At 33.4% G+C, this 25,895-nt stretch overlaps 1 protein-coding gene across 1 annotated transcript in view; it reads left to right on the top strand.

Moving 5' to 3' along the window:
- Positions 1-984: 984 nt before the first annotated feature.
- The window catches only part of LOC142349107 (uncharacterized), a 71,117-nt gene continuing 46,206 nt past the window's right edge, over positions 985-25,895 (top strand). The window contains exons 1-6 of the mRNA XM_075400519.1: positions 985-1,970; positions 7,833-8,170; positions 11,290-11,489; positions 15,603-15,774; positions 17,656-17,809; positions 23,566-23,738. Of these exons, the coding sequence (XP_075256634.1) occupies positions 1,799-1,970; positions 7,833-8,170; positions 11,290-11,489; positions 15,603-15,774; positions 17,656-17,809; positions 23,566-23,738 (1,209 nt within the window). The 5' untranslated portion in view covers positions 985-1,798. The remainder of the gene's footprint in view (positions 1,971-7,832; positions 8,171-11,289; positions 11,490-15,602; positions 15,775-17,655; positions 17,810-23,565; positions 23,739-25,895) is intronic.

Raw genomic sequence — 25,895 nt, forward strand, 5'->3', positions numbered from 1 at the left:
TTATGACCGGGCAGAGAAAAAGACAATCAATTTGTAATATAATCTGAAAACAAAATTGGTTATTGGATTTAATGTGCTGTAGGGGTATAATGATCTCGTGCTTCACTTCTACGTTTTTAAAAATTTCTTTGGCAAATACAAACTAAACAATCAACTTCCTAAACAAACGGTAATTTAATTTTAAAGCTAAAAGCGAAATTTTGGTAGTAAATCTCATTTTGAGTTTAACAGACTAAATTTATGTTTCCTTGTAACCTATGTTCAAAGTTTGCTGCTTACCTCAACGACCGAAACCCATTCAATATCCCAGTCCCACCCATCGCCAACATTGGCAACCCCACTACCACCCATGCTGTTCACCACTACCTCCACAAATCACCATCTCCATCACTATTACCGCCATCAAAGCCGCCCCCACCTTCACCACCTTAACATATGAGGACAAACATTCCCCTCGTACATACACTCTGATGTATATATGAACTCTGTCGAATTTCGAAGGAGTAGTCATGTTTCATGTCACGTGCGTCCTTATTTTTGTCCTTATCCTATTTCAAAAATTCGCAATTTGAGTGGTTGCGGACATTCAGATATTGAAATTTTAAGCGAAGTTTATTGGCTATCTTTTAATACGCAGATCTAAGCTCCTTAGGGAGGGGGTTCAAAATATCAGCGAAATTTCAAGGTTCCAGCTATTTCAAAAGCTGGTACCTAGAACTTCCCCTGCTGAATAACTTAACAACAAACTATTGCCAACAAACTGTAGATTATTCCCAAAATAGTTTTTTTAATCGAACGTGATTTTATATAGTGATTTTTATTCAGAAGGTCTTGATTCAGAATATTCAAAATGTTTGTTTTCGTTCAATTATAACATCGTCTAAGTGAGCAAACCCGTTTCAGGTGTGCGTGAATAGCTTCATTTGCCCTCAATTTGAAGCTCTGCGCTCTATTTTAACATCCTGTCAGTGTATACGTGGTATTTGATTCCGTTTTTGCCTTCTCCGCGTTTTTTCCTTATTTGTGTTGTTTTTGTTTATGTTTGCGCAGTTTTTCCTACTAGCATTCTATAATAACGCAACGTTAGTTTGAGATTAGAGGCGCCCAACATGCGTTTTAAAAACACAGTCAAATATATTGGCTCTCATGTGTATTAGAGGCAATAATTGTCATCAGTTTTCGAGGAGAGAAAAAAAATATTTTGAACAATTGACAATTATCACAGCCGTTCATTTTCACAACCATTCGTCATACATCTACTTCCGTTTTCATGCTCTATTTTTTGCACCATTAAAGGCGTTACCATTAAACATTTTGACTTATTTTTTACACATCATTCCGGCCAAACGAAATTGTAAATTCTGTAAAATGCCATTTTAAAGAAACATGTTGTAGAATTTAAATTAGAGGGTGCATCTTAATTTTAACATCTAGGAATAATCAAACCAACGCGGTTCCAATTTCCGCTTTTAGAGAACAGGCCGTACAAAAAGGGGGTTTTGTTTATTCAAGCTTAAAAAGGGGTGTTTACGAAATGAACATTACTTTGAAACAAACATTAAAGTAATTACCTTTGCATTTTGTGATTATTTTAAACTGAAACAGAAATACGCATCGCTTTGAGACTTTACCAAATTTCCTATTATTACCGATTTCTGTGCAAACTTATAACTAACTATTCGTTCTACTAAGACAGTGTGACAATATTACACGATCTTGATGCTTTAATTTTTATCGAGCGTTTATTGGCTGTTATTAGTTATCACAAGGGATTAGTGGTTATAAAAACGATTTCGGCATGACAATTCGTGACACCGCAGTTACGGCCGTTGCGGTGACGAGCAACAACAACTCAAACAGCAGCAGCAGCATGATTGGGCCAGGGGGAGGGGGCGAGAGGACCAACAGTGTTCTCAGTCGGGCTAGAAATATGGAGCAGACCATGGTCACAGGTGTACCCTCATCTCCAGGTGAAAAAATAATAACACAGTAAATTGTGCATGAGATAAACTGGCATAGCTTGACAAATAGCTCTACTTTTTCAATGTAAACTTGGTTACAGATATGACGCGATGACAAACAAGAGAGAACGAGAGTAGGTTATATGTGATACGGAACAATGTTGTTCAAGAAAAGTTGGTGTAATGACTACAACACACTAGAATTGCAAGTGAAAGAGTTCAAATAAGGGATTTTACCTTTAATGTTAACTCTAAGTTTTCAGTTGCATTTATTCTTGACATTATTTTATTGCTTAAAGATTCCTTTTAGTAGTTTAAAACGTCTGATTCGATAACCTTTTAACAAAGACTTAATTATAGGAAATATTTTTTATACAGAAAGTAGCCACACAAACTAAATTGTACATCAAAATTTTTAATGAAAAAAATTTAGTCGCAATCGGCATATTGAATCGCAAAACGTCATAATAAATTATAAAAAATTCGTTCTAAAACTGATGCCAAATGACAGAATAAACAAACAATCAGTAAGCTATTATCAGTTTGCAAAAGCACCATTAGACTTTTGATGCCCGTTATCAGGTGTCTTGATATATTTTGAGAGTGTAAGATTGCCTATTGCGTGCTCAAACACGTTCTCGGAAGCAAGTACTTCTGCTGAGCCTCGCGCTCTTCTTGTATTCTCCCGGGTTCCTGTGCTTCTCCTCTACAAGGGGCAACCTCACTTCTTCTGTTGTCTACTGGACTAGGAAGAAGAAAAGAGTTGCAGCTAGAAGATTGAATTGAAGTCTTCTGGAGAGGGTAGCTGGAGAGAGGGCCAAGTCCGTTGTTGAAGCTCCAAAAAGTCCAAAACAACTGATTTTGAATTTTCCAGAGTCCTCCTTTTATCCTACTTTTCCATATGCCTTAAGTTTAGCCAATCAAAAGTCTTGACGTCAGAACTCTGCTTCTTTTGTTTTGGTAATACGTACCGCATGGAGCATGAACTTGGAATTACCAAACCTCTCCTCAGTATCCTTTCCTATTTTGTTCATGCATACAGATTTAATCACAATCACATACCCATATTTCAAGTAAATTACTTTTCAATAAATTGCACATATGTGTTTCTACTAAATGAGGGATATGAAATTGGTACTTCATTAAAAGGGTAATATAATTTGTTTTACGGTGTAATCAACCACCTGAGCCTCCGTTCCTTGCTAAATTTAGTGATTAAATTCAAACTACATTTCCTATTCAGTATTTGCTTGTAAATTTTGTTTGGTTTATCAACTTTGACGGTTTGGTGGATTTTGGATCAACTACGAATGAAGACAATCAACGGAGCAAGAAATCAGCAAGATCATTGGGTCAGTAGTAAAATAAAAACAAAACTTAAAAGACAATTGTAGACTGTATATAAATATACTTTGTTCATATATGTTGGTGAATTAATCTTCCTTTAACTTATTCCCTTAGTCAAGCGAATAGCGCTTGACTCAGGCATATTTGTTTTGCTATAACCATCTGAGGCTATGCAAAAAGTTTTTAGTCCTAAATTGCGTCTATTATTCAATCCAACAGAGAGCATTTCTGTAAACAAAAGATAGCGAGTAATTCTGGATTCTCAAATATGTAGACATCTCTAATACCATGCATATAAGAGTCTAATTGTTTTTGCCAAGTAGTAGAATCTTTTTAAATTTATTTATGTCGTACTTCACTAAAACATTGCAGGAACTTTAACGGACTTTTCAGTTTGTTTTGTGTGTCTTATTTCAGTTTTCAAAAGTTTATTTCTTTCCTCCGGATCAAAAAGTGTGTGATTTTCCTTGGGGCTATTGTAGCTATTTACCTCTGGATGGGCATGTGTTTGTCTTTAAACCAGCTGCAAGAAGCTTCAAAAGCTCGTAGATGTGAAGTTCCCTCATTAGTTGTATTTTGTATTTTGATCCCAATTTGGGTGTCAATTCGATCTTTCTTTTTTTTAAAAAAAAAATTTCGGATCAACATTTTCTGTTGACTTTTATTTCTTTCCATTCCTTTTTTATTAGCAGTACTGTTCACCAGTTTGCCGTACTGATAGATTGGCTGAATAAGAGATTTATATGCTCTAAACAATGCCGAAGAAGGCAAAATTTTTTGAGTTGATACAGCAACGGAACATTTTTGGCAGTTTTTTTCAGAAGTTGATTTGCATGCTCCTTGAAACTCAACCTTTGGTTTATTTCGAGACCCAAATACTTTGCTGAAGTCACTGCTTGACTATTTGGAACAAACTGCTGAGCATGATTGGCGCCTGGTGCCTTGCCAAAATTAAGTGTTTTAGTTTTTGTTTTATTTAGGGAAAGACTGTTTCGAGCCACCCAGTTTGATATTTTTTCAAAATCTTCTGCCATTTCAATGCCTAGTTTACCACTGAGAGCCGTATCGTTGGCGAAGAGAACTATCTGACTTCTAGTTTGCACAGTGGGAAGGTCATTAATGTAGATTAAAAACAAAAGTATGGGAATTAAGTTATTTACGTATCCTAAATGAATCAAATCCCAAGGTAACAGATTAAATACAGATGAAAAATATTTAGTACACATAATTGGTTGAGTTTATCCAAAACAAAAGTTTTTTTGCATCGTCGGAATTGGTTTGATCTCTACTCGTCAGACTATTATATGACAGTTTTCATGTCTTGTTTACTGTTTCGGTGTATTTTTTCTGATCATTGATGGCTTCTTTTTAGTATCAAGTAAAGAAAGCGAACCAAATGCTTTTATTTTTAGACGCTCCAATATAAAACTGTACCGAAAATATTTTCGAACTTTAAAATGAAACCAATTGAAACGAAAGGTTAATAAATTGTTTGCCAAAGAAAGGAACACACTGGGCTGTTTTTTTCTTTTAACACTTCGTCTTTATGCTGTAGAAAATTGAAAAGATTTGTTGCAATCTAATAAAGTCAGTCCCAGTAGACGCAAATTAACAAATTTTTCACAAGCGACTTTGGTAAAATTACTGAAAACATTTTAATAGCGGAGAAAAGCGAGAGTGATTAATATCTATGGGTTCTGCTGTTTAATTCTCACACTCAAAAGTAAAATAACAAAACGTGGGACAGGTTTGTCGTTTCAGCCTTTTTTTAAATTATCATATTTCAACAGTGCAGTTGCTTTGTGCTTGAAAATTTGTTTTCAACTACTTTTTAGAAAACAGTCTGTGAAAACGTACTTTAATACACAAAAAATACAAAGCTTCGTCCTTTTCAACCCAAGTTTCAAGTTTCCTCTTAAAATTAATATGCGATTCCTTTTTGTATCTTTAACGAAAAATAGTTGCATCTTTGAACAATTTTCAGAATCACTGAACAATTTTTCTGATACAAAAACCATCAGCAATCGAATGTTTTTTTTAAAAAAAAACTGCTTATAATACAACGGTGTAGTCTGATTTTTGGACTTGCGGGACAAATTTGTTGATAAAGTGATATTTTGCAACACATTGTGCTTGAAATGATGAGTAAAAATCTATAAACAATAGAAAATTTCTGAATTATAGATAAAATTTCGAAAGTGTTTGCAATTTTTTGTAATAAAATTATCTTTGTTTTATGGTGATTAACGGCCTCTCAATGAATGCCAAAATCCAAAATTGATTTGTATATCGACTCTGACTATACCTCAGTTACCTCTTGCTTTTTTCATTAATGATTTCCAAGTTTTGGTTAAATTTGATTTGTTTTTGTGTTGACTAATGACCGGGGAATTAATGGGGGAACTGCAACTATTAAATTTTAACAAAAATTTAAAAAATTTCAAAAAAAATGTGTTATAGGCACATTCGTTTTCAACTCTGCGAATAATGTCAAAATTTTCTTGTGCATTTTGTTACAGCTAAAACAAAATTTAGTATCACCATTCATCTCAAATTTGCAGGCGGTTTGTTTTTTATGCGCTAAGGAAAAGTAATGCTCTCCAGCCTTAAGTCTAGCAAAATAACTATATAACTTTTCACAATGAAGTTATCACACCAAGTTAATTTTTTTGATGTTCTGACGTCATTACGTGGCCAATATGCAGAAAGGCAGTTTTTAAAAAAACTTTGCGTTTTGTGGAGTCGAGTGACTAAAACGTAGCCCCAATTTTTACTATTTACATACGTAAAACGTGGAAATAAGTTACTGATATCGAGAAAAAGTTTTACATTTTGTCACTAGTATTCACGGATAAGCGTACTCTCGGATGATAAATGTAATCGCAAAACTGCCATATGTCCTTTAATCAGAAATTAGCACTGAGAGGGAAATTTTGGAAATTACTGACTAATTGGGCTTTCCTTCATTTTGGTCTAATTGATACTATCTTAGTTATTTGCAAAGAAATACTTATAGGTTGGAAATTGGTGACGAAAGACTTGCTCCAAATTTTCACGCTAGCCCCAAAACAACCTCAACCTTCGTTTAGAATTGGGAGCAAATATATCCAATTTTAAAGCAAATTTGAACCAAATTTGCCTAGTGTTACTGGTCTCCTCACGGGCTTCTAACTCTTATCTTAAAATATGATTCGTGAAATAGCCCGACAAAATAGAGCATGTATAATCGATTCTTCGGACTTTGGCCAAGTGATAATTTGACGGAATCTCCCTCTTCGGAAACTTTAATTGCTTTACCGGTTAAGGTTTTGATTATTAATACGCTAATACGATTTCGATGCGCTACAATGGAAGCCTAGAAAGCGGTATATTTTGCTGTTTTCATTTCAATTGTTTGGATTTTCTTTTCCAATTTCAGCATCCGTTGATTATTTGTTGATGCATTTTGTAATGTTATGAATTTAGAGACCTTTATTCAGACTAAATTAGAGACTAAATTTTTTAATTGTGTGGTCAATAAACGAAGTCTTTGTTAATCATAAGCAAGCAATCAGCTCCAACCACATTGATGCGAATAGAGATTAACTCTGTCGTTATGTGCTCAAAATGATATCAAGGGCGATTTGAGGAGAAATGTGTGACCTAAGTTCGGACCAATCGAGTCCAAAACAATGTTCTCTTTCCGTCTACCCTTATTTATACTATAAATAATGCGCCGATTCAGCCATTTCTGTGTTTGTGTAAAAATGATATATATCAAGGAATAAACTTTTTTTTTACATCTGACTTAACTTTCTTGATGTTGAAGTATATGCTATGGTTTTAAATTGAACGATCCATATCTGGAGTTTAAATTGAACGGAGTTTAATAAATTGAATACATATCTTTCTAAACTTTGTTTTTCTTACAAACTTTGTTTTTCTTACAAACTTTGTTTTTCTTGCAAAAAACTTTGTTTTTCTCTGACAAATAAAAAGCTTTTAAATCATAATGGCTTATTTTCTTAGGGCAGTCGCTCACGTTAAATCGTAAGAAGATACTCGACTCAACTTTGTTTATGAAGAGACATATGAAAAAATCGTTCAAGGTCGACCTCAATTGACTATGAAAAGACTTCAGCTCGACTTTAATTAGGGCGTTGAACCGTGTAATTAACGTAAAGATTACCTCCTCCCCCTAACACCTCTAGACTGTTACATTTATCTTTTCATAAGTCAAAGTCTGCAGCTGGGTAATACTGATACTAAGACAACACAGGATAGCATTGCAGTGTCTGACTTCTTTCTGCTTTCTGACATCACTAGGGGTCAAAGTGTTGATCATAATTATTTTCTGGTAATAACCTACATGGTGTGTTTGTGTATTTGTGATCATTGTGTCTCAATTTGGATTCTCTCAGCAGAAACTTCTGTTTTTGTGCTCACATTGCTCAAATAAACTGAGCTTTCGTTTGATTTGAAAACTATAGTTTTTTAATTCGTTTTTAATACTTAAACGTTTATTTGTCAATTCTTTTTTAATAGTTACGGGAGGACTTGGAACTGGTAGGCGACGGGTCCCCAATGGATCCCCACTCGTCAATGGAACCCTAGAGCCACCTAGCCGAACTGGACCAGAAGTAGAGCCAGAAGTTGCGGCGGTTGATGACGATACGGAAGATCGAGAGAGTGGGGTGGGAAGTGTATCGCCGGATCCCTTGGCCTTGGGCGAGGGTGGCGATCGAGTTGGAGGGGGAGGAGGCGGTGGTGGGGGTCTGTTCCGAGAGAGCAGTGTGGATAGCTATGCAGAGTACAGTTCAGCTGATGAGTTGTTGGAACCACTAACTCCTGCCACTTGTAATAACACCAATCTCTTGGCGGAGGTTCGTAACAATTTCTTAAAAATAATGTAATCCCCACCCTAAATCATTTTTTACATTATAGCGATAATTTTTCCAGTGGGTTTCCAAAGATTCCTTGTAAAGCAAGCAGCCCCAATCATTTTACCACCGCTAGACAAATTAGCCCTTCAGTTTTACAACAAAATGGTATGAATTTAGGGAGCGTATTTGACCCGGTCTAATTACAATGACGCCGCTAAGACGAGACAAGCCATTAGTAACATTCGGTCAAAAGCACTGGTTAATGTATTGCGAAAATGGATTGGCTACATACTAACTTTTCGCTGTTTCTAAAAACGTACATGAATGTGAAATTCTATATTTTACAGGATACTAACAAAATCTATGCATATAAAATACCGAGAATTATAAAGCTAGTTTTTTTTGTTGCATCCGACCCCACTTTTTGGGGGGAATAACTATATATTCTCAACTATTTTTTTTAAAAAAAATTACCAGTACATTAAACGTTGAAAGACTTGAGTCTTGAGTAGTATCATTAGAAATCAAATCGAGCGTAGAATTGTAAAATAAATAGCAATTTTCAAATTTCGTCTTTCTCGAAGAGTTATCCAGGTCAAAACTCGATGAACATTCGAGATTTCAACGTAATTGTATTGATTTGTAGCGCTTTTTTCACTTCTGACCAATTATGTTAATATTAGCAACAATTTCTTGCTGTTAATAACAGTGGGACCCGATTTCAAGGCTATAATTAGTCTCATTGTAGTTTTTATTACCAAAAGGGTTTGGATTTGCTGCTGTTTCGCCCTTATTTCTCTTTATTTTCCGCAAATGCTTATAAAGTTGACACGTGCATTATAATTATGCATAGACGCTATTTCATGAACCGGTAAATGGACAGTAAATGATTTTTATGGCTTTAAATCAATTGGTTTTCCTCAAAAACTTGTTATTTTCAATTTTTCTCGTTTTTGTTGAAATTTTTACTGTTTTGTCATTTGTTTTTCTTGTAGAAAATTCCAAAAAAGCATGAGCGCACATATGAAATCTCTTCTTTGAACATCATAGACTTGCAAAACCATTTTTTTTATGATAACTATTGTGGCTCCCACACCACATGTGCCTCGTTTTTGTCCTTTTTCAGTTACCATTACTAGGTCTCAATATTGAAAAGACCAGTGGGTTTCCAAGGGAACCGTCAATAAAGTTTTCTATTGTTCGTACTCTATAATGTATCCTCTTTATGACTTAGAATTTGGTGTCTTCGAAGATATCGTTTTGCTTTCAAATTTTATCTTTTTTTAAAATGTTTTTTCATCTTGTATATTGGTCTTATTAATTACAGCTCCCAGCTGCTTTATTGAGGAATCAAGTTACTCTGTTTGGCGGTTCCAGTTTTCATAGAGATAATGTTTACTTCAAAACTGCTTTTTCAACCGACTAAGACCATATATACTTTAAAAAACTTTAGTATTTTTTTGAATTAGCCTTTTTGTTGGTAATTATATGCTTTGCGGTTATATTGTCACGTTGTTTTTGATTGCAATTAATTTTTTTGTAATTATTTTATTATTTTTGCCTTTTTGGCAATGACTTTCTTTGTGGTTATTTTTGGCGCCTTTACTTTAGTTGCAATTAAGAAAAGCACCTTACCCTTTCCTCTTACTAATTACTTTTAAGTGGTTAATAAATTTAGGCTTCAGCTATCTGTCTTAATATCAGGTAACTAGTTTTTCAACGTTGACGCCACTAAGTTTCAAGAACTTTTTCAGTTTTTCTCCTTTTCAAAATTTTTTCTCAATGAATTGCAGCAAAACTATTGTTTTTTAAATAGATATCTATTTGCGTACTTTAGATATCTTTAATTTTACAAAAACCTTTGTATCGGATTTTTTCTGCCTACTCTTGCGTTTGTTTTTGCTTCACATGTTTTTACTCGCCATCAGAAGTTGACATTGGCGTAGAAATATTCAATTTCTGACTTTTAGTTATTTTAAAGTTTAATTTGGCAGCGGTGCTCATATCTTTTACAAAGTTAGTTGTCGCCCTCGTTTTTAGTAACAACCATCGTATCACTCCTCAAGAACTCAAAGAGGGACTTTTTTGCTGAATTCTAACACTTCGTTGCTGAATTTGTTTCCTTGACGTCATTTGTTGCCGTGCTCTGGACGTGTCTCAGTCATTTTACTGGTAATTTTTTGAGTTCACTTAAAATCGTGTTTGAGAACGTTAATTTTAAATCAATTAGATAAGGTTTGATCCAGCTTGTTAATCATTGAGCTGTATTTTTGAAGGTCTTCAGTGTGTTAAGTTTGGCTTAAACGTTGGATAAAAGTTGAATTCAGAAATTTGTTTTTGTTGGTTGACAAAGTTAGGTCTTCACCTCATCGAATCTTTTTTTGCTCGAGAAATTTTTTATGTTAATTTCAATTTAAACCAAATCTGAACTATTTTGTTCAGTTCGATACTTTTTTCATTCTAATGAGAAAAAAATTGAGCTGATTGGTAATATTTTTGCTCGCTTATATGTCTATCCTAAAATTACAAAAAATATGGTTTCAATTTACAAAGCATGATCTACCGTTTGTTATTTTGACTTGATGCTATCTTTGCTTGACTTGGTAGGTGTTTAAGTCAAGAATGTGAATGAGTGGGGTCAGAACGCACATAACTGAGCCTCCTTATTGTTATTAATATACAATGAAAAATATATTGGAGCGTAGAATTACGATAGAGAACATGGAAGGTACTCATGGCTATATCGGTTTGATATCAATATGAAAAATAAACAAACATACCAAATTGTGGGCTTTATATTTTCCCAATGAGAAAAATCGGTAAACCTCGAACGCGGATTTTACATTAATAATTGGAGTATTGGAAAAATGCTCAGTATTGACACCAGTGCCTCTCAGATAGGCAGGGAAAAATTCGTAGCCTAACCCTATTGCGTGGGTCATTAAGGAGGCATTTGCGTTATAAAAAGATAGCCTGTGAAGTTCCCGTTGTTTGAGCCATTACTGCAGAGTTAAAATCTATTGAAACTCTTCTATAAAAATGACCTTAGAATGTCACCTATTTAATTTCTGGAAAAAAAAAATTGAGAAAAATTTATGCCTTAATTAATGTTTGTTAAGGTTTCTTCTGAGATAATAAGTGAGCTGGTGCTGCTCCGGAGGAGTGAACAGATCATGGACACTTTAGTGGGACAGAACCTGTTAGTGACAGTGCCTCCTGCCAATGGCTCACAACAGATGAACAGCTCTTCTGCAACTGTCTCTTCTGCATTTGAGAGTCACCCAGCTGCCACGCCTGGTCAAGAATGGATCATGTTCAGGTGCATTTTTATTATTTCACGAATTTGCCCACTTTCAACTATGCGGCTGCTTAGAACTAACCACACTCAATGGGTAGGAAATGGGCATATTTCTTTCTAATTTTACACCCTCTTAATAGCATTTTTCTGTACATTGCAATTAACACTTTTTGTTATTGTTCCAACCCCCAAAGAACTGGGTGTTAGGAACTTTAAACCAGCCCTACTTTTTTGTTAAGCCAATTTTGACCGACCAATATCTTTTACGAAATACTCGAATACAAAAATGCTATCATTGAAACGATTGTTAAAAAGATTTTTGTTATTTTTTTGTTTATTGACGAAGGCTTAAAATTTCATTTTTTCAAATACTTTTATTCCTTTTTCACGGGATCAAATTGTTTTTTGACCTGTATGAGCTTCGTGTGTACATTTAATCAGTATTTTACGTACATTTTGCTGAAAACCGACACCATCCTCTCTGCTGACTAAAATTGCTCAATCTAAGGAATTCGCATTATATTTTTGCTGGTTTTTTTTTGTAAGATGTGTTGAGACATTTATTCCGTGATTTTGAGCCTTTAATATAAGACAGACAGGAGAACAGCAGTGAGCATCAAGTTGTTTTAAAAACCATGCGCTGGCTTGAGTGGCTTTTGCAGTATTTAGAGTTGAAGTTGCTGTAAATTCAGGGTAAAGGGTTACTTTTCGAAGTTTTTTTCATTTCTCGCGTATTTTTGAGTTTTATCTAAAATGGATTTTAGATTGACAATATGTTAGTCAAACTCATGGTGGTACTTTACTTGCTATATTTTGGTTAAATTTTGATTTTTTTGAGGTATTTGTATTGGTAATGCCAACTTAACACAAAAAATTGTTGTGAATTTAGGATTCGAGAGTTTTTAGAATTTGCATCTGGGTTAATGTAGATTTCATTAGCTCACAAATTGATCCAGAACGTCATAAATTTTTTCTAGTGTTTTGGCTAATTTTAAATTTTGAATTGAACAATTTTGTTTTTTTTTTTCAATTTTTGGTGTTGATCAATTAAAACTCTTCTGAGCTTGCAGTAAAATGGCATTACAAAGGCAACCAAAAGCATGAACAACAAGAAATTTAGCAAGTTTTTGTTTTTCCTACGTTCAAATTCTTTGACAATTATTGTTTCGCCTTTATTTTACTTTCTCTCAAATATATCAAACAATGCTTCTATTAGATGACAAGTTTCTGCTCTCTTGTTTTTTGATTGGAAACTTTATTATACAACGCTGATACAAAAGGTTGTACAATTTTACTGGGAATATTTTCTTCTATAGATTTGTGGTATTGTTTCTTATATCTCTGACTCGTAATAATTAATTGGTCTACCAGTCAGCATGGTCTTCAGTGTTTTTAATTCAATGGTTTAAAGTCTATCTCAGCACATTTTAAGTTTGTTTTTAAGTCGCCTTTTCTGCTTCTTTGCTATTTTGCGCAAACTCTTTTTCGACGTCTCTGGGCTAGTATCGTTTTTTGCTCATTTGGTTTAAAGTGCCAATGTAACAATGCACAAAAAATTTAAAGGGAGCAGTTTTTTTTAAAAAAAAGAAAGTAAAAATTGAAGCGTGATAAATATATGAAGCCCAGTATAACAAGCGGTTATTAGGACTCTGTTCTAAGCAGTTTTAATTATCTGGCTAAGTTGGCTGAAAAGTTGAGCCAAAATTTGATAAACAATTGCTTAGTTTACTTCAGAAGAAATTGAAATTAAATGCGTTTTCACAAATGCAGTTTTCTCTTTTTTCTAATTGTCTCCACCTATAAGTTGTTTTGCTAATTGATTCATTTTTGTACTAAAATTGTTTATTAATAGATTTACCAGCAGAATTGTGAGATTTTTCCAAATTGTTTTGAATTTGTTTTTGTTGTTTTTTTTTTGTTTTTTTTAAAGACAGTACAATCTTTTTCCACAAGATACGCATGAAGTACGATTCTTTATTTCAAAGTTTCACTGAGACCAACATCGAGGGCGGTAAGTTTTGAATAGAGGAAGTAAGCTATTCTGCTAGAAAAGTTCTCAGAGTTGCTCAGCAAAACAATCTAAAATGAGCAGAGATGTAGGGGAACAATCAAATACAAATTAGAAACGAAACAAATATAAAAAGCAACTTTTTAGATGTGATCGATTGAACGTGACACTAATCAGTCTCAGTTACCAGGTATAATACTTAAAGAAAACAAATGATTGCTTCTAATCTCCCAGTATAAAAGAGGACTACTGATTGCAAATTTTGTTCCATATAGCGCACGAGTTACTCATTTTTTGATTTTTTGTAAATCTTTCATTATTTTATTGTTTGTTTATATCAATCGATGTCATGCGAAACAACGGTGTTTTTTTGCGGCAGACTTTCAGGTATCTTTTTATAGGTATCCGCATTGTTGAAGTCAATAGAACGGTTATTTGAAGCTCTCTTTTTATGAAAAATAGATCAGTTTGGTAGTTTTTTTAACCAGACTGAAGTAAACAAAATTGCGATGCACACAACTACAAACATGTTTTTAAAATTGTTCAGGTTATCTCAAAAATTAACAATAAAAATGTTTTCTTTTCACTCAAAATATGTCTTTTTTGCAAGCGTTTGCATATTTGATAAGAAGCTGCTCGAAGTATGTGAAATAAAGTAACAACTGCAGAAAAGCTTACTCCAACATTTAATATGACAAAAACAGTTGATGGAAAATTGATCGTGAGAAATTGAAACTGAAGTTATCTTCACAAAATTAGGTCTTTGCCTTCTTTCTGAGTTACTTCAATTATTTTGTTTCTCACTCATTTTTTTTTATTATGAGCTAATGGTTTTCTTCTTTCATTCTATGAAGAGCTGAAGTTTTCTGATAAACTTGACAGCAAAAAAAAATGTGAGATAACTTCCAAATTATTTTAGATCTGATGGAGATTTTCATTCTAAAACAAGCAGCTACAGCCATTGTCCTGAAAAAATGCATGAAGTATGATCCGATACTTGAAATTTTAGCAAAGATTAACGTCGAGGACAAAAGTAATTTTTAATTTCCTACATTATAATCAATCTTTTTAGTTGAAATTTTGGAACAATAAGTGCAAATAATAGCAAGCCTGGCTACCGTAATTATTGTTATCAATCTAGTTCAGTAATTACATCTCTGTCGGTTTCTGTTCGCCTTGAACAAAAATTTTCTCCCATAAAAACATAAATCTGTGAGAACAGACGTTCATATTTTTTAATTGATGACAGTTATTTGAACCTAACAAGGAGAATTGGAAATATACTTTGATGCGCATTACTGATTCTCCGTGTTTCATTCTAATTAACTATCCATTACTCCGTAAAACGTTAAGGCAAGCAAATTTACTTAGTTTTGTAGGGGTTCTTTGACCCGTGTTTTAAGATTACAGTTATAAGCGAGCGTGGCAAACAGTGAAAGTAAGGCGAATTTAGTTCAAATTAGCAAACATTCGTCACATTTGTCCCTGATGTGTATTTTTGAGCTATTGTCGAATATAAACTGCTAACAAAGTGCCAATTAAGCAGAAATAGAAAAAAACGAATTGAAATCGAAAGAAAAGTTCTTCATTTTACTAATTGCGCATTAAAAAGGTAAATCGCTGGTTTGAAGGTGCTCGTAATATGGCAATTAACAAAACTTAGTTTCTGAAGTATGTCTTAGATGATTATTAATAAAATCGAGAACTCTAGCTGTAGACTAAAGGAATGCAAAAAACGTGGAAAGTAGTGACACAAATCTTGGACAAATGTGATGAGCTATTGTCATATTTGGCAAAGATTTCTTCAAATCGGCCGAAAAACGCCAAATGTACGTTTTGCGGCGTAATCTCATCTATTCAAAAACTCGATTACTAAGCTGGTTGCGAGTCACAATGATCCCATAAAGCAGACGAACTCTTTATTTTCCCCACAAAAATCGGCTACTGACGGGTAAAGCTCCCAAAAAAGCGATGTAGAGTCTAAAGATTCCCGATAAAGCGATATAGAATCTAGAATACGCCATCCTTTTTTTTCAAAAATGAACAATTTTAACAGCCAAAAATGAAAGTTAGTTCTCAAAGTTAGTGAAGAAGTTCCCAAAGTTAGTGTGATATCATTTATGCAGAGGAAAGCAGATCTTTGAGAGTGTGGCACACCCGTGTGGTCTGAGTGAGTTTGTGTCCAATCAGGTTGCATCCAACTCTGCCAATGTGAACCATGTCCTCGTCATCAATGGGGGCACCTCTCCCCACATGGCACAGAGGAATAGAAACCTATTCAACACACATCTATTGAAGGTGGGTATTACTTTGCCGGATGCTTACCCACCTCTGACTCGGGTCGCTAACTCTGGCCAGGAACTGAGGTTGCCAAGACAAGTAGACCCAAAAGTGGTCTGCTCAAACTGAAATTGCTAAGCGAAAGCAACCTTTAGTCAAGCACTTCAAGCAAAAATTGCTTTACTTAAATTTTTTACTGTTAAGAGCGTTTTGCTCTTATACCTCACAAGCAATCCAGGATCTTTTCACCGGTAATCTGCAAACTTTTGATCCGATCCGAGACGTTAAGAATTCGTTACTAATCTTTTCCGTTACTAATTTTGAGCTCTTTTTGTATCTTGTCGTCCGTTTCTTGCAATTAGTCCAATTTTTCGGAAACAAAATGAGAACACTTCACTTGCAAGAAGTTAAACCATTAAAATGACCAGTTTTTTGCTTTTGTTTTGTCTAGAAAGTATTGCTTAAAGTAAAATTTCACCACTAAAATCCGCAAATCTTACAATAATTCACATGCCAGAAGGCCTAATTTTTTCACTTTCAAAGTAGTCATCTCCTTATTATCAAAACAAGGATGTATTTCCTCTGTAAAACTGGACATCCAACTACAGCATTGTCGTTTTTGTTTTTTGTAATTGTTTCATGCTAAGCAATCCCTCTCCATAAGTTCTTGCAAGTACCAAAGAAGCATATTTGGATGACAAAACAAAATCCCCCCCCCCCCCAAAAAAAAACTCAGAACTCATGTTTTTAAAATGAGAACCAGTAGTTAGTTCAACGAATTTGAGTGAATGAATTTCTGACTATGAGTTTGAAGTGATATGAACAACTGCTTTTCATTAAAATCCACTTTTTTGAATTTTTTGCTACTTATGCATTTAAAACAGATGAAAATTTTTGTAGAGAAGCCACACCAAAAATTTTTGGTGTTTTAGGTTTTCCGTGAATAGAAATTTTTAGATTTTCGAAACTTTTCAATGATATATTTTAAAATTATATACGTTGTTTTATAAACAAAATTCTTTTAAAAGTTTTCCACCTTTCTGCTGGTTGCTACAAAAATTTTCAATAAAATTGGAAACTTGAGCGTAGTAAGCAGTAAAAACAAATCATAAATCGAAATTTTTTTTAATATACGGCTTTTGCTTCGCTACCACTACTGCAGCTATGTGCGCGTTTCATTGAAATTTGCTGTAAGAGCGAGAAATGTTTTTAAAGCTTTCAATGCATTTACCTGAAATCTTGCATTGTTTCAATAAAAATTAATTAAATTTTCAAAAAATAAATGAAAATTTTGCTAAGTTAGCGGTGAAACATTGTACGGTTTGCTGTTTTTAGTGGTGAATATTCTTTTCACCACTCTCAACGCATTCACTGCATTTCTATCATCTTTTTTGAAATAATTTGTGCGGTAAATATTTTTGGTGAAATTTACCGTGAATTTTTGTAAGAGTTGCGATTTTTAGCGGTGAATTTTTTTCTTTCACTACTGTCAACGGATTCATTGCTATTCTTACATCTTTTTTGCACTGTTTTTTGCGGTGAAGATATTTCTTAAATTTAGCGGTGAATTTTTTCACCGCATTCTTGGCATTTCTTCCATTTTAAATGATTTTTAGTGTTGGCACCTCGATCCGGGACCTCGATCCGAGTTTCAATCGTTTTAAACTTTTCAATTTTTTTCATCAATCATATAAAGAGATTTGTGTATTTAAAGGTAGATAATAAATGCCAAAACTTTTTACTTCACCGACACGGACTCGAAGCAGGGACCTAAGGATATCAGCTTTACTTCTAATGTCCTCCATTTTACCAACTGAGCTCTCATTGGTGGTTCATCTCTCCCTCGGGAAGATAGTTTTGAGAATATATTGGGCTGTAATGATTTGTACTGTGTACTAGGCAATGCGTGAGTGCAACGTTGATATGGGGAGCAGTGAGTTATGTGATGTGATTCTGGACAGACTGTACGCAGCAGACACCCTCCTCGAGTCCATGGCATCCAAGTACACTAACATCAACAACAGCACACAACCATCAACTTCTCCCAGCTCAGGTTCAACTCCTCAAATTAATCCCTCTCAGACAAAGCTAGTCGCAATTTGTTCATGAACCAATTATTTTATGTATAATAGCCGCCCTGCCCTATCTTATCAGCCGGCCATCATAGCGGCCCTACTATTTTCCCAAGTCAATGAATTTGATTTGTATTGGGGAGCTGTCTCTTTTACGAATCGAAGAGGAGTTATCGTTTTCTGTTTTTTTAGTAAGTGAGCAAGAGAAGAAACCGAAAGTTCAGAGAATAAAAAAGTTGTGTTGGCGAACAAATTCGAAGAGCGGAGAATAGAGAAAATGATTTTCTTGTTCACACTTTCTTTTGAAGCAAAGCGATTTTTTTGTTCAAGTGCGTATTGTTCAAGTTGTTTTTTTTTAGTTTTAGAAACTTTACGTAGTCAAAAAAATTTCTTTTTTGCATATTCGGCGATAAAATTCAATTTTTTAAATAGCTTTTCTAAGCTTTTTTTATAATTAATAGAAGTTTTACGCTACGTTGGATACTTTTCGATTATTTTGAGAATTTTTGGGCTATTTTAGCGATATTTTACACAATGCATTGTTTCGTCGCAATTATTGTAAACTGAATTGGAGCTTAATGCTTCTTGGCTTTTTATTACCATTTGAATCAAATTTTTTGTTGCAAAGAGCTTTTTTAAAAAAGGACAAAATTGAGAAATTTGTTATCTTTGTTCAACTTTTCATAGTTTTCTCGTTTTTTTTAAACAATAAGGTTGTTGTTGAGCTTATTTTGTCTTGCCCAATAATGTGTTAGCGATTTTATAATCTCGGTTACATGAAACAACAATTTTTGTTTGTATGTGTACTTGTACTGTATCAAAAATAATTAAAACTTTGTTAGTTTTTTTCAAGGTAAACTTAGTTTTTGGCTAATTCGTCTTTTGTTAATTGACTTTAAAAACGTTATTATTGCTGCTTTCATGCGTTCTGTCAGTTTGCAATAGTTACTTGAACGTCTGGTTTTTTTTCGGCGAAGACGAATCCGAATCGTTTCCGGAATTCTTTCGATTATTTTTAATCAATTTTATTTGTATGTGTATTTGCACTGTAAGACAAATAATCAAAACATTTTTAGTTATTTCGAATAAAACTGATTAATTCTATTGGAGTCACTTACAAACATTTAATCAATTTTGTTGGTTTTTGTTTATACCGCTTTTTAATTTAATTAGTTCAACTTTATAAGCAAATTTCTCTTCTCATTGCATTTTTGAGGGTTGTCTGGACGCCAAATGTGCAATTTATATATAAAGTATCATTTTTTAGGACGCCAAATGTGCAATTTATATATAAAGTATCATTTTTTAGTGGTTTAAATTAGCATAAAATATTTTTGTTGTGCAGATAGACCAAAAAATTGAAACATTTGTTTCCATTTCTTCACGATTACACTTTGCCATTATTCTTCACAAGTACGCATGACTACAAGCGTTTTATTGATTTCCTATTGTGGCGTAACCTTCTCATGATCTCAATTTGACAAACAAAAATTATTCGTTTTTTGTGCTCATCTACTATTTGAGGAAATTATTTGATTTTATTCTATTTTCCGGGTATATACTTCATTAATTGAAATTCTAAATTTTTCGCAAGTGAATTATGTTTTTAAGAAGATTTTTTGGCAATATTTTCTCATAACGACTCAAAAAGGAAACTTGTTGGAAAGTCTTTGTTTTGAGTGGTGTTGGTGTATGTACAAAACTGGAGGTTAAACGCGTCAAAACAGTGTTTGGGTAAAATTTCTAAGAAAAACCCCAAAGAGGAGAGAAAACAAAAATTGGTTTTTTGTTAATGCAAAGTTTTAGGGAGAGCAAAAAAAGTAGATGTTACACAATTGCCTCATTGCTTCTTTTTCAAACTGGTTTTTAATCATAAACTCTTCAAACTATTCCTCATTTAAAAGTGATTGTCTCAGTCAAGTAAATCAGTAATTGTAGCTCAAACGGCAGTTTGGGGAGTTCTGTGGATTGAACTAATTATCATAGCTCTTTTGATTGCAAATGTAAATAACATGACTGTTGAGTTACATTTGTCAAAAATATTCAGTTTTTTAAGAAAATTTTTGGCTGATTTCCAAATTTTTCATATAATATTTCTCTCTCTCTCTCTCTCTCTCTCTTGAAATTGTGCTTCTCGCTATAGTTGTTTTGTTCAGTTTTGAATTTAGAGCTGTTCTAAAAGTTTTGCTACTGAAAGATGCCACTGCACGCTAGACAGTCACCTTTCCGATTAATTAGTTCTACAATTTTCTGTGTCGTCAGGTTTTTTTTCATTGTTTGCATTTTTATTGTTGTTTAATATGTTTTTGCCAGCTTTTGAATGAGAGAATGCTTGAGTGCAGGAGGCATTAATATTTTTTTTTCAAAAATACTGGTAAGGAAGCAGCATTTTAGATTTTTGTTGATAATTGTGTTAGAGATTTTCGCTTTGTCATTCCTTTCTTCTCCCATTCATCTGTCTTCTCCTTATGAACTATTTTGTTAATTTTTCTGTCATTTTGTACTTTTTAATGATTGAAAACTATTCGTTTTGCAATGTGAGTTTTGCGACGATTGTTTTTAATCGGAATTTGTATACAAACTTTTCTCAAATGCTTAAGAAGCGTTTTTTCAGGTTTATTAGCGTTGCTATTTTCCTGTTTTGTTGTTCCAAAAATCATAGTATCATTGAATACTAAATTCATTATGTCAATTGTATGGTCATTTTTTTACACTGAGATGTTCCAGGAATTCTGCTAGCTGTCTTTTCCTTAAATCTGTTCACAATTTTTTCCCGATTTTTGAAGTCGAATTGTAATAATGATTCTTGTCACACCAAAGCGGGCAGTAGCTAAAAAAGCAAGTAGTTTAGCGGCGTGATATTTTTTAACCTTAATTTTAAAGTGGATTGAGAAGAACGTTTTTGAACAAGGTTTTGCTTTCTCGATTGTAATTTTTCGTCAACGTGTGGCAATTTGACTTTATTTTTTACTGTTTTCAATGTTTTTGTTAAGTTAATGACAACTCACTGAGTTGTAGTTGAGAATTTGTTTTGCTATTTTATTACTTCGTCAAACAAAAATTTGTTTCACTTGATCTTATTTTGCAACTTTTTCAGTACTTTGCATGAAATTTTTTGAATTCTCTAGACTTGCACTCTTCTTTTTTGCCCAAGATGCATTTGAACAGCAGTTGCTCTGCTAAGCAATCTAAAATCAACAGAGTCAGTATTGAAAAACTTGATAAAAAATAAAAACGCGATAAGGCCACAAAGCCCTGTTTTAGATTCTCGCTACATAAAGTTGTCAAAAGGTCTTAGAAATCCTCTCATTATGCTCATTATACATTTACGACACAAAGAGTATTGGTGGAGCTTCTTTTTTTCATAGGTAATTTTGTTTGGAATAAAAATAAACAGGATACGTCGCGCGTGCGAAGAAAAAACTTTAAAAAAAACAGCTGTAGAAAACTAATGAGTGGAGAAAAAACCGAGTTCCCATTTTTTCACACCTTGTTCTGTGCAAAAGAAAGAGAGAGGGAGAGAGGGAGAGAGAGAGAGAGAGAGAGAGAAAGAGTGAGAGAGGTAGAGAGATTGAGTGATAAATATATATATATATATATATATATATATATATATATATAGAGCGAAGAAAAGAAGATCCGCAAAACTCTTACTAACCAGGGATAAATCTTGTTTGCTTGAGCAGTTTTTACGTGAGTTTTGTTGTTTATCACTATTTCTCAACACTAACAATTCTCGTGTATGAATTAAAGCCGTGTTGCCTTTTTTTATTAGTTAGTAGGGTCAATTTTTTTTACTTCTCTATCTGTTTTGTGACGTTGAATCTTTTTTGTTATATCTTTGGACATTTTTTCTAGTGTTCATTGTTCAGATGTAACTGATAAACATGTAGTTTTCTCAGGAAAATTATTGCTCCTGGTTTTTTCTTTTCCTTTAAGTTTTGGCTTTTTGTTGTTCTGCTAAGCAATCTAAAGTCAACAGAGTCAGTATTGAAAAACTTGATCGAAAATAAAAACGGGATCAGGCCATAAAACCTTATTTTTGATGCTCGCTACACAAAGTTGTCATAAGGTCTTAGATATCCTCTCATTATGTTTTTCAAAATTGATAACCACGGTATCCTCTCATTAAGAAACAGGATTATGTCTAACTGTTAAATGAAATCAATTCAATTTGCACTTCAAAAATCCTTTTGTACAGCAAACAATTTTTTTTCGGACAAAAATGATTTTTTTTCAACAATCAACTTTTTTGTTATTTCAATCCCAAACAAGGAATCGATTACATCTATCTATTGGCAATCTGCTGGGTATAACCACTGGCGTCTTATTAGCTGGTTATTATATCAAGATTATTTTGTACAATTCAAGTAAAATGAAATGTATTTGGGCGTTGGCTCTTTTACGACTCAAAAAGGTGTATTGGTGGAGCTTCTTTTTTTTCACCGGTAATTTTGTTTGGAATCAAAATAAACAGGAAACGCCGCGCGTGCGAAGAGAAAACTTAAGTCAAACAGCTGTAGAAAACTAATGAGTGGAGAAAAAACCGAGTTCCCATTTTTTCACACCTCGTTCTGTGCAAAAGAGAGAGGGAGAGAGAGAGAGAGAGAGAGAGAGAGAAAGATAGAGAGAAACATATATATATATATATATATATATATATATATATATAGCGAAAAAAAGTAGATCCGCAAAATTCTTGCTAACCAGGGGAAAACCTTGTTTGCTTGCACAATTTTTTCGTGAGTTTTGTTTTTATCTCTACTTCTCAGCACTAACAATTCTTGTGGATGATTTAAAGCCGTGTTGCTTTTTTTGTTAGTTGGTAGGGTCGTAATTTTTTACTTCTCTATCTGTTTTGTGACGTTGAATCTTTTGTGTTATATCTTTGGACATTTTTTCTAGTTTTCATTGATAAGATGTAACTGAGGAACATGTAGTTTTCTCAGGAAGATTATTGCGCCTGGATTTTTTATTTTCCTTTAAATTTTGGCTGTTTGACGTCACAACAGTAACATATATTTGAGTAAAAATTCCCCTTGCTCATTCTTTTTGCATCCCATTCTTAATCATAAACCAATTGAAGTCTTTTCGGTAGTTTTTAGTTCTGAACTTGTTGCATGTAAACAATGATTGCAGTATAAATTCTGAGCAACTATTTCCTATTTCATAGAAAAAAGAAACTTCATCACTTATATAAAACTTGTTTGTTGAGTTGGTTGAGGTTTGTTTGAAAACTTGAATAACTTCTTTTTCTGATAAAATTCTTGTTTGTTTTTGCATTTTTTTTCGATAACTTTTTTCGTTAGTTTTTGCATTAGTTACATGGCGCTTTATCGCTTACTGCGCAACAATTTTAACAACTAATGTTTGATCACGCCTCTGAATTACGATACTGTGTTCGTTTCTGCCCCGGTTTTATTTTACGATATGTTTTTAAATTTTAACTTTTAAAAATTGTTTTTGTTTTCGTGTTTCCACAGAACTAGCCTGTTACTTCGACATTGTTGACAGAAGCGCCATTTGCACTCTCAGATTAGTAATAGCACGTACGGACGTAAATTTTTACAGATCTTTTCAAAAATTTAAATAAACAAAACACTCTAATTGTAATAATAAATTTGCTTATGCGTTTACTCTGAAAAATGCTTGCCTTCATTTATGAACTCTATTTGGTGCACACAATTTTTTTAAACAAGGCAACAACCCTAGGCATTCAGGTATCCCTCATTTCTAGAAGGAAAGAGGAGACAGCTGATGGTTCGACAGATAGACGTGCACAACAACGTGGCCTCTCAGCCTATTGGGGCGAGTGTCTGTGCCCTTCTGCTGGACGATGACCCATTCGCCACGCCGGACCAGTCCAGCTTCCCCATTCTCTACTCCCTTATTAACCACACACCCCCGAAGGTAAATATTTATCTAAATGTGACATACAACTTCATTCCAAAATCTCATAGTACACGAAGATCAAAGGAAAATTGTAAATAAGCGTTTACACATTACATTCCAACCGTTCAAATGATAATCAAGGTATATAGTTTAACTGATAGAAATTTTCCCTCGCCCTTGATATTAGTCTGTTAGCTTTAAGAAATCGAATGATATTTCATGGCGTTGTTGATAAGTAGCTGTTTACTAATTAGACGGCCAGTTTGTTTCTCGACTTATTGTTCAGACTTGTTTTGTGAAAAAATCGACAAAAAGTTTCAAATAAATTGCACCCTATCTCGAGTTTGTCATGTGTGGCCAATTACATCACACGACCTCCTCTCTTTTTTGAATGACCAACATAAAATAAAAAGAAAGTAGATAAACAAGAAGGCTCGTTAATGTGCGTTCGCACATGATGTTCCTACCCGCGCTCATCTATATTTTAATTATCTTTTGACTTATATTTTTGACAACGAGATAATCAAAAACAGATGTTTGAGTTTAAACAAATCGTTACACAACCAAACTAATAAATAAATTAAATATTGCCATGCCTCATTACAACGAGATCTGCCAGTAAAAAGACTACGAGAAAAAAGAAACAACAACAGAAAAAGCAAAAACAAGTATTTCATGGCGAAAACTAAATTTGAAAATTTAAATGCACCTAGTAACAACGTCAAATTACAATCAGACAAAACCCTACCTACAAAAATTTACTTTTTTAACTACACATCAGATGGGATTTTTTCTTTTTGAGACTAGGTAACAAATCGACAAAAAGAAGAAATAATGAGGCGAAATTCAAAAATCACTCAATGTTTTTTAAACCGAATAACTTCAAAAGTCTTGACAATAATTAGCTTTTAAAAAAATATTGCCTGATAAAATTACTAAAAATCGTAATGAAACCAATAGGACCTGTATCTGGTTGGACTAAGCCAAAAGAATGGACTAAAAATTCACAACGACTCAAAAAATTACGAACAACAAATTACAAACCTTGCGAAAACACAACTTTGTGAAGCCATTAAAATAATTAACTATTATCTGAATTTTATGTATTTTTGTTTCAATTTCTATTTAAATCAATTAAGTTAAAATATTGAAAGAATAAATAAGTCCAATTGGGCAACATTTGAAAATCATTGGATGCGTTATTACGCGATTGTGCTAAAGGTAGTGAAAAAGAAACAAAAATACACCTCTCACATAACTTATTATGAAAAAGCATATTGTCCAACAAACAAAACGTCATCTTTGTCATAATATTAGTAAACGTGTTAATTTTTAAAATAAAAGAAATTGTAACGAACCACTCATTGATGAGAAGAAGTTGCGAAAAAAACAACAAAAACTGAAAAAAATGAAAAATCCTTAAAAATTTTAAAAACGTAAAGTATCATAAACTTTGAGACAATTTGCATCTGGCATAAAGTGACTGCATCTGGTAGAATCACTCAAGCAATCTGCAATTACAAGCTTATGGGACCGATCAGCATTTCACAGCTACCTAAAGAATAAAGAAAAGCAAAAACAGCAAATTCAAAAAAAAATTGAGCGATAAAAACGCCGAAGCCGTTAAAAATAAACTTTTCAGTTGAAAATCTTCTACTTCCAATTAAACTTTTAACAGCGATGGGATTCTTCTATTTAACAATTTGACTCCAATAAATCAACAGACATGAACAAATACATTAAAAAAACGAAATTTTTGAGAAAACCCTTAGTATCAGCGCCATTGAATTCAGTAGCCTTCAACGGAAGTTAAAAAATACGCTAAGTTATGCCTCCTTGCCTATTGATATGTCATCACTAGCACACTAAAAATAGTCATTGTCGTTGAAAACAACAACAAATGCAGGCCAAATAAAAAAAAAATAAGTAGAAAATTGCGAGAAGAAAGTGTTGAAGCCCTTTAAACCATAACTTTTGCTCTGAAAACTTTACGTAAGATCCATTGAACGTCATCTCTTAGCCAATGCAACTATCGATGCGTTATTGAATGCGTTAGAATATAGTGTTAGGATTCCAAAAGTAACCAAAATAACAAAAAAAATATCTTAAATTAAAAAAAAAATTTGAAAACTCGTGTATTGAAGTCATAACACTAATAGTTAGAATATAAAACCG

The sequence above is a fragment of the Convolutriloba macropyga genome, chromosome 11 (genome assembly GCF_964194025.1).
Source record: "Convolutriloba macropyga chromosome 11, txConMacr16.3, whole genome shotgun sequence".
Classification (NCBI taxonomy): domain Eukaryota; kingdom Metazoa; phylum Xenacoelomorpha; order Acoela; family Convolutidae; genus Convolutriloba; species Convolutriloba macropyga.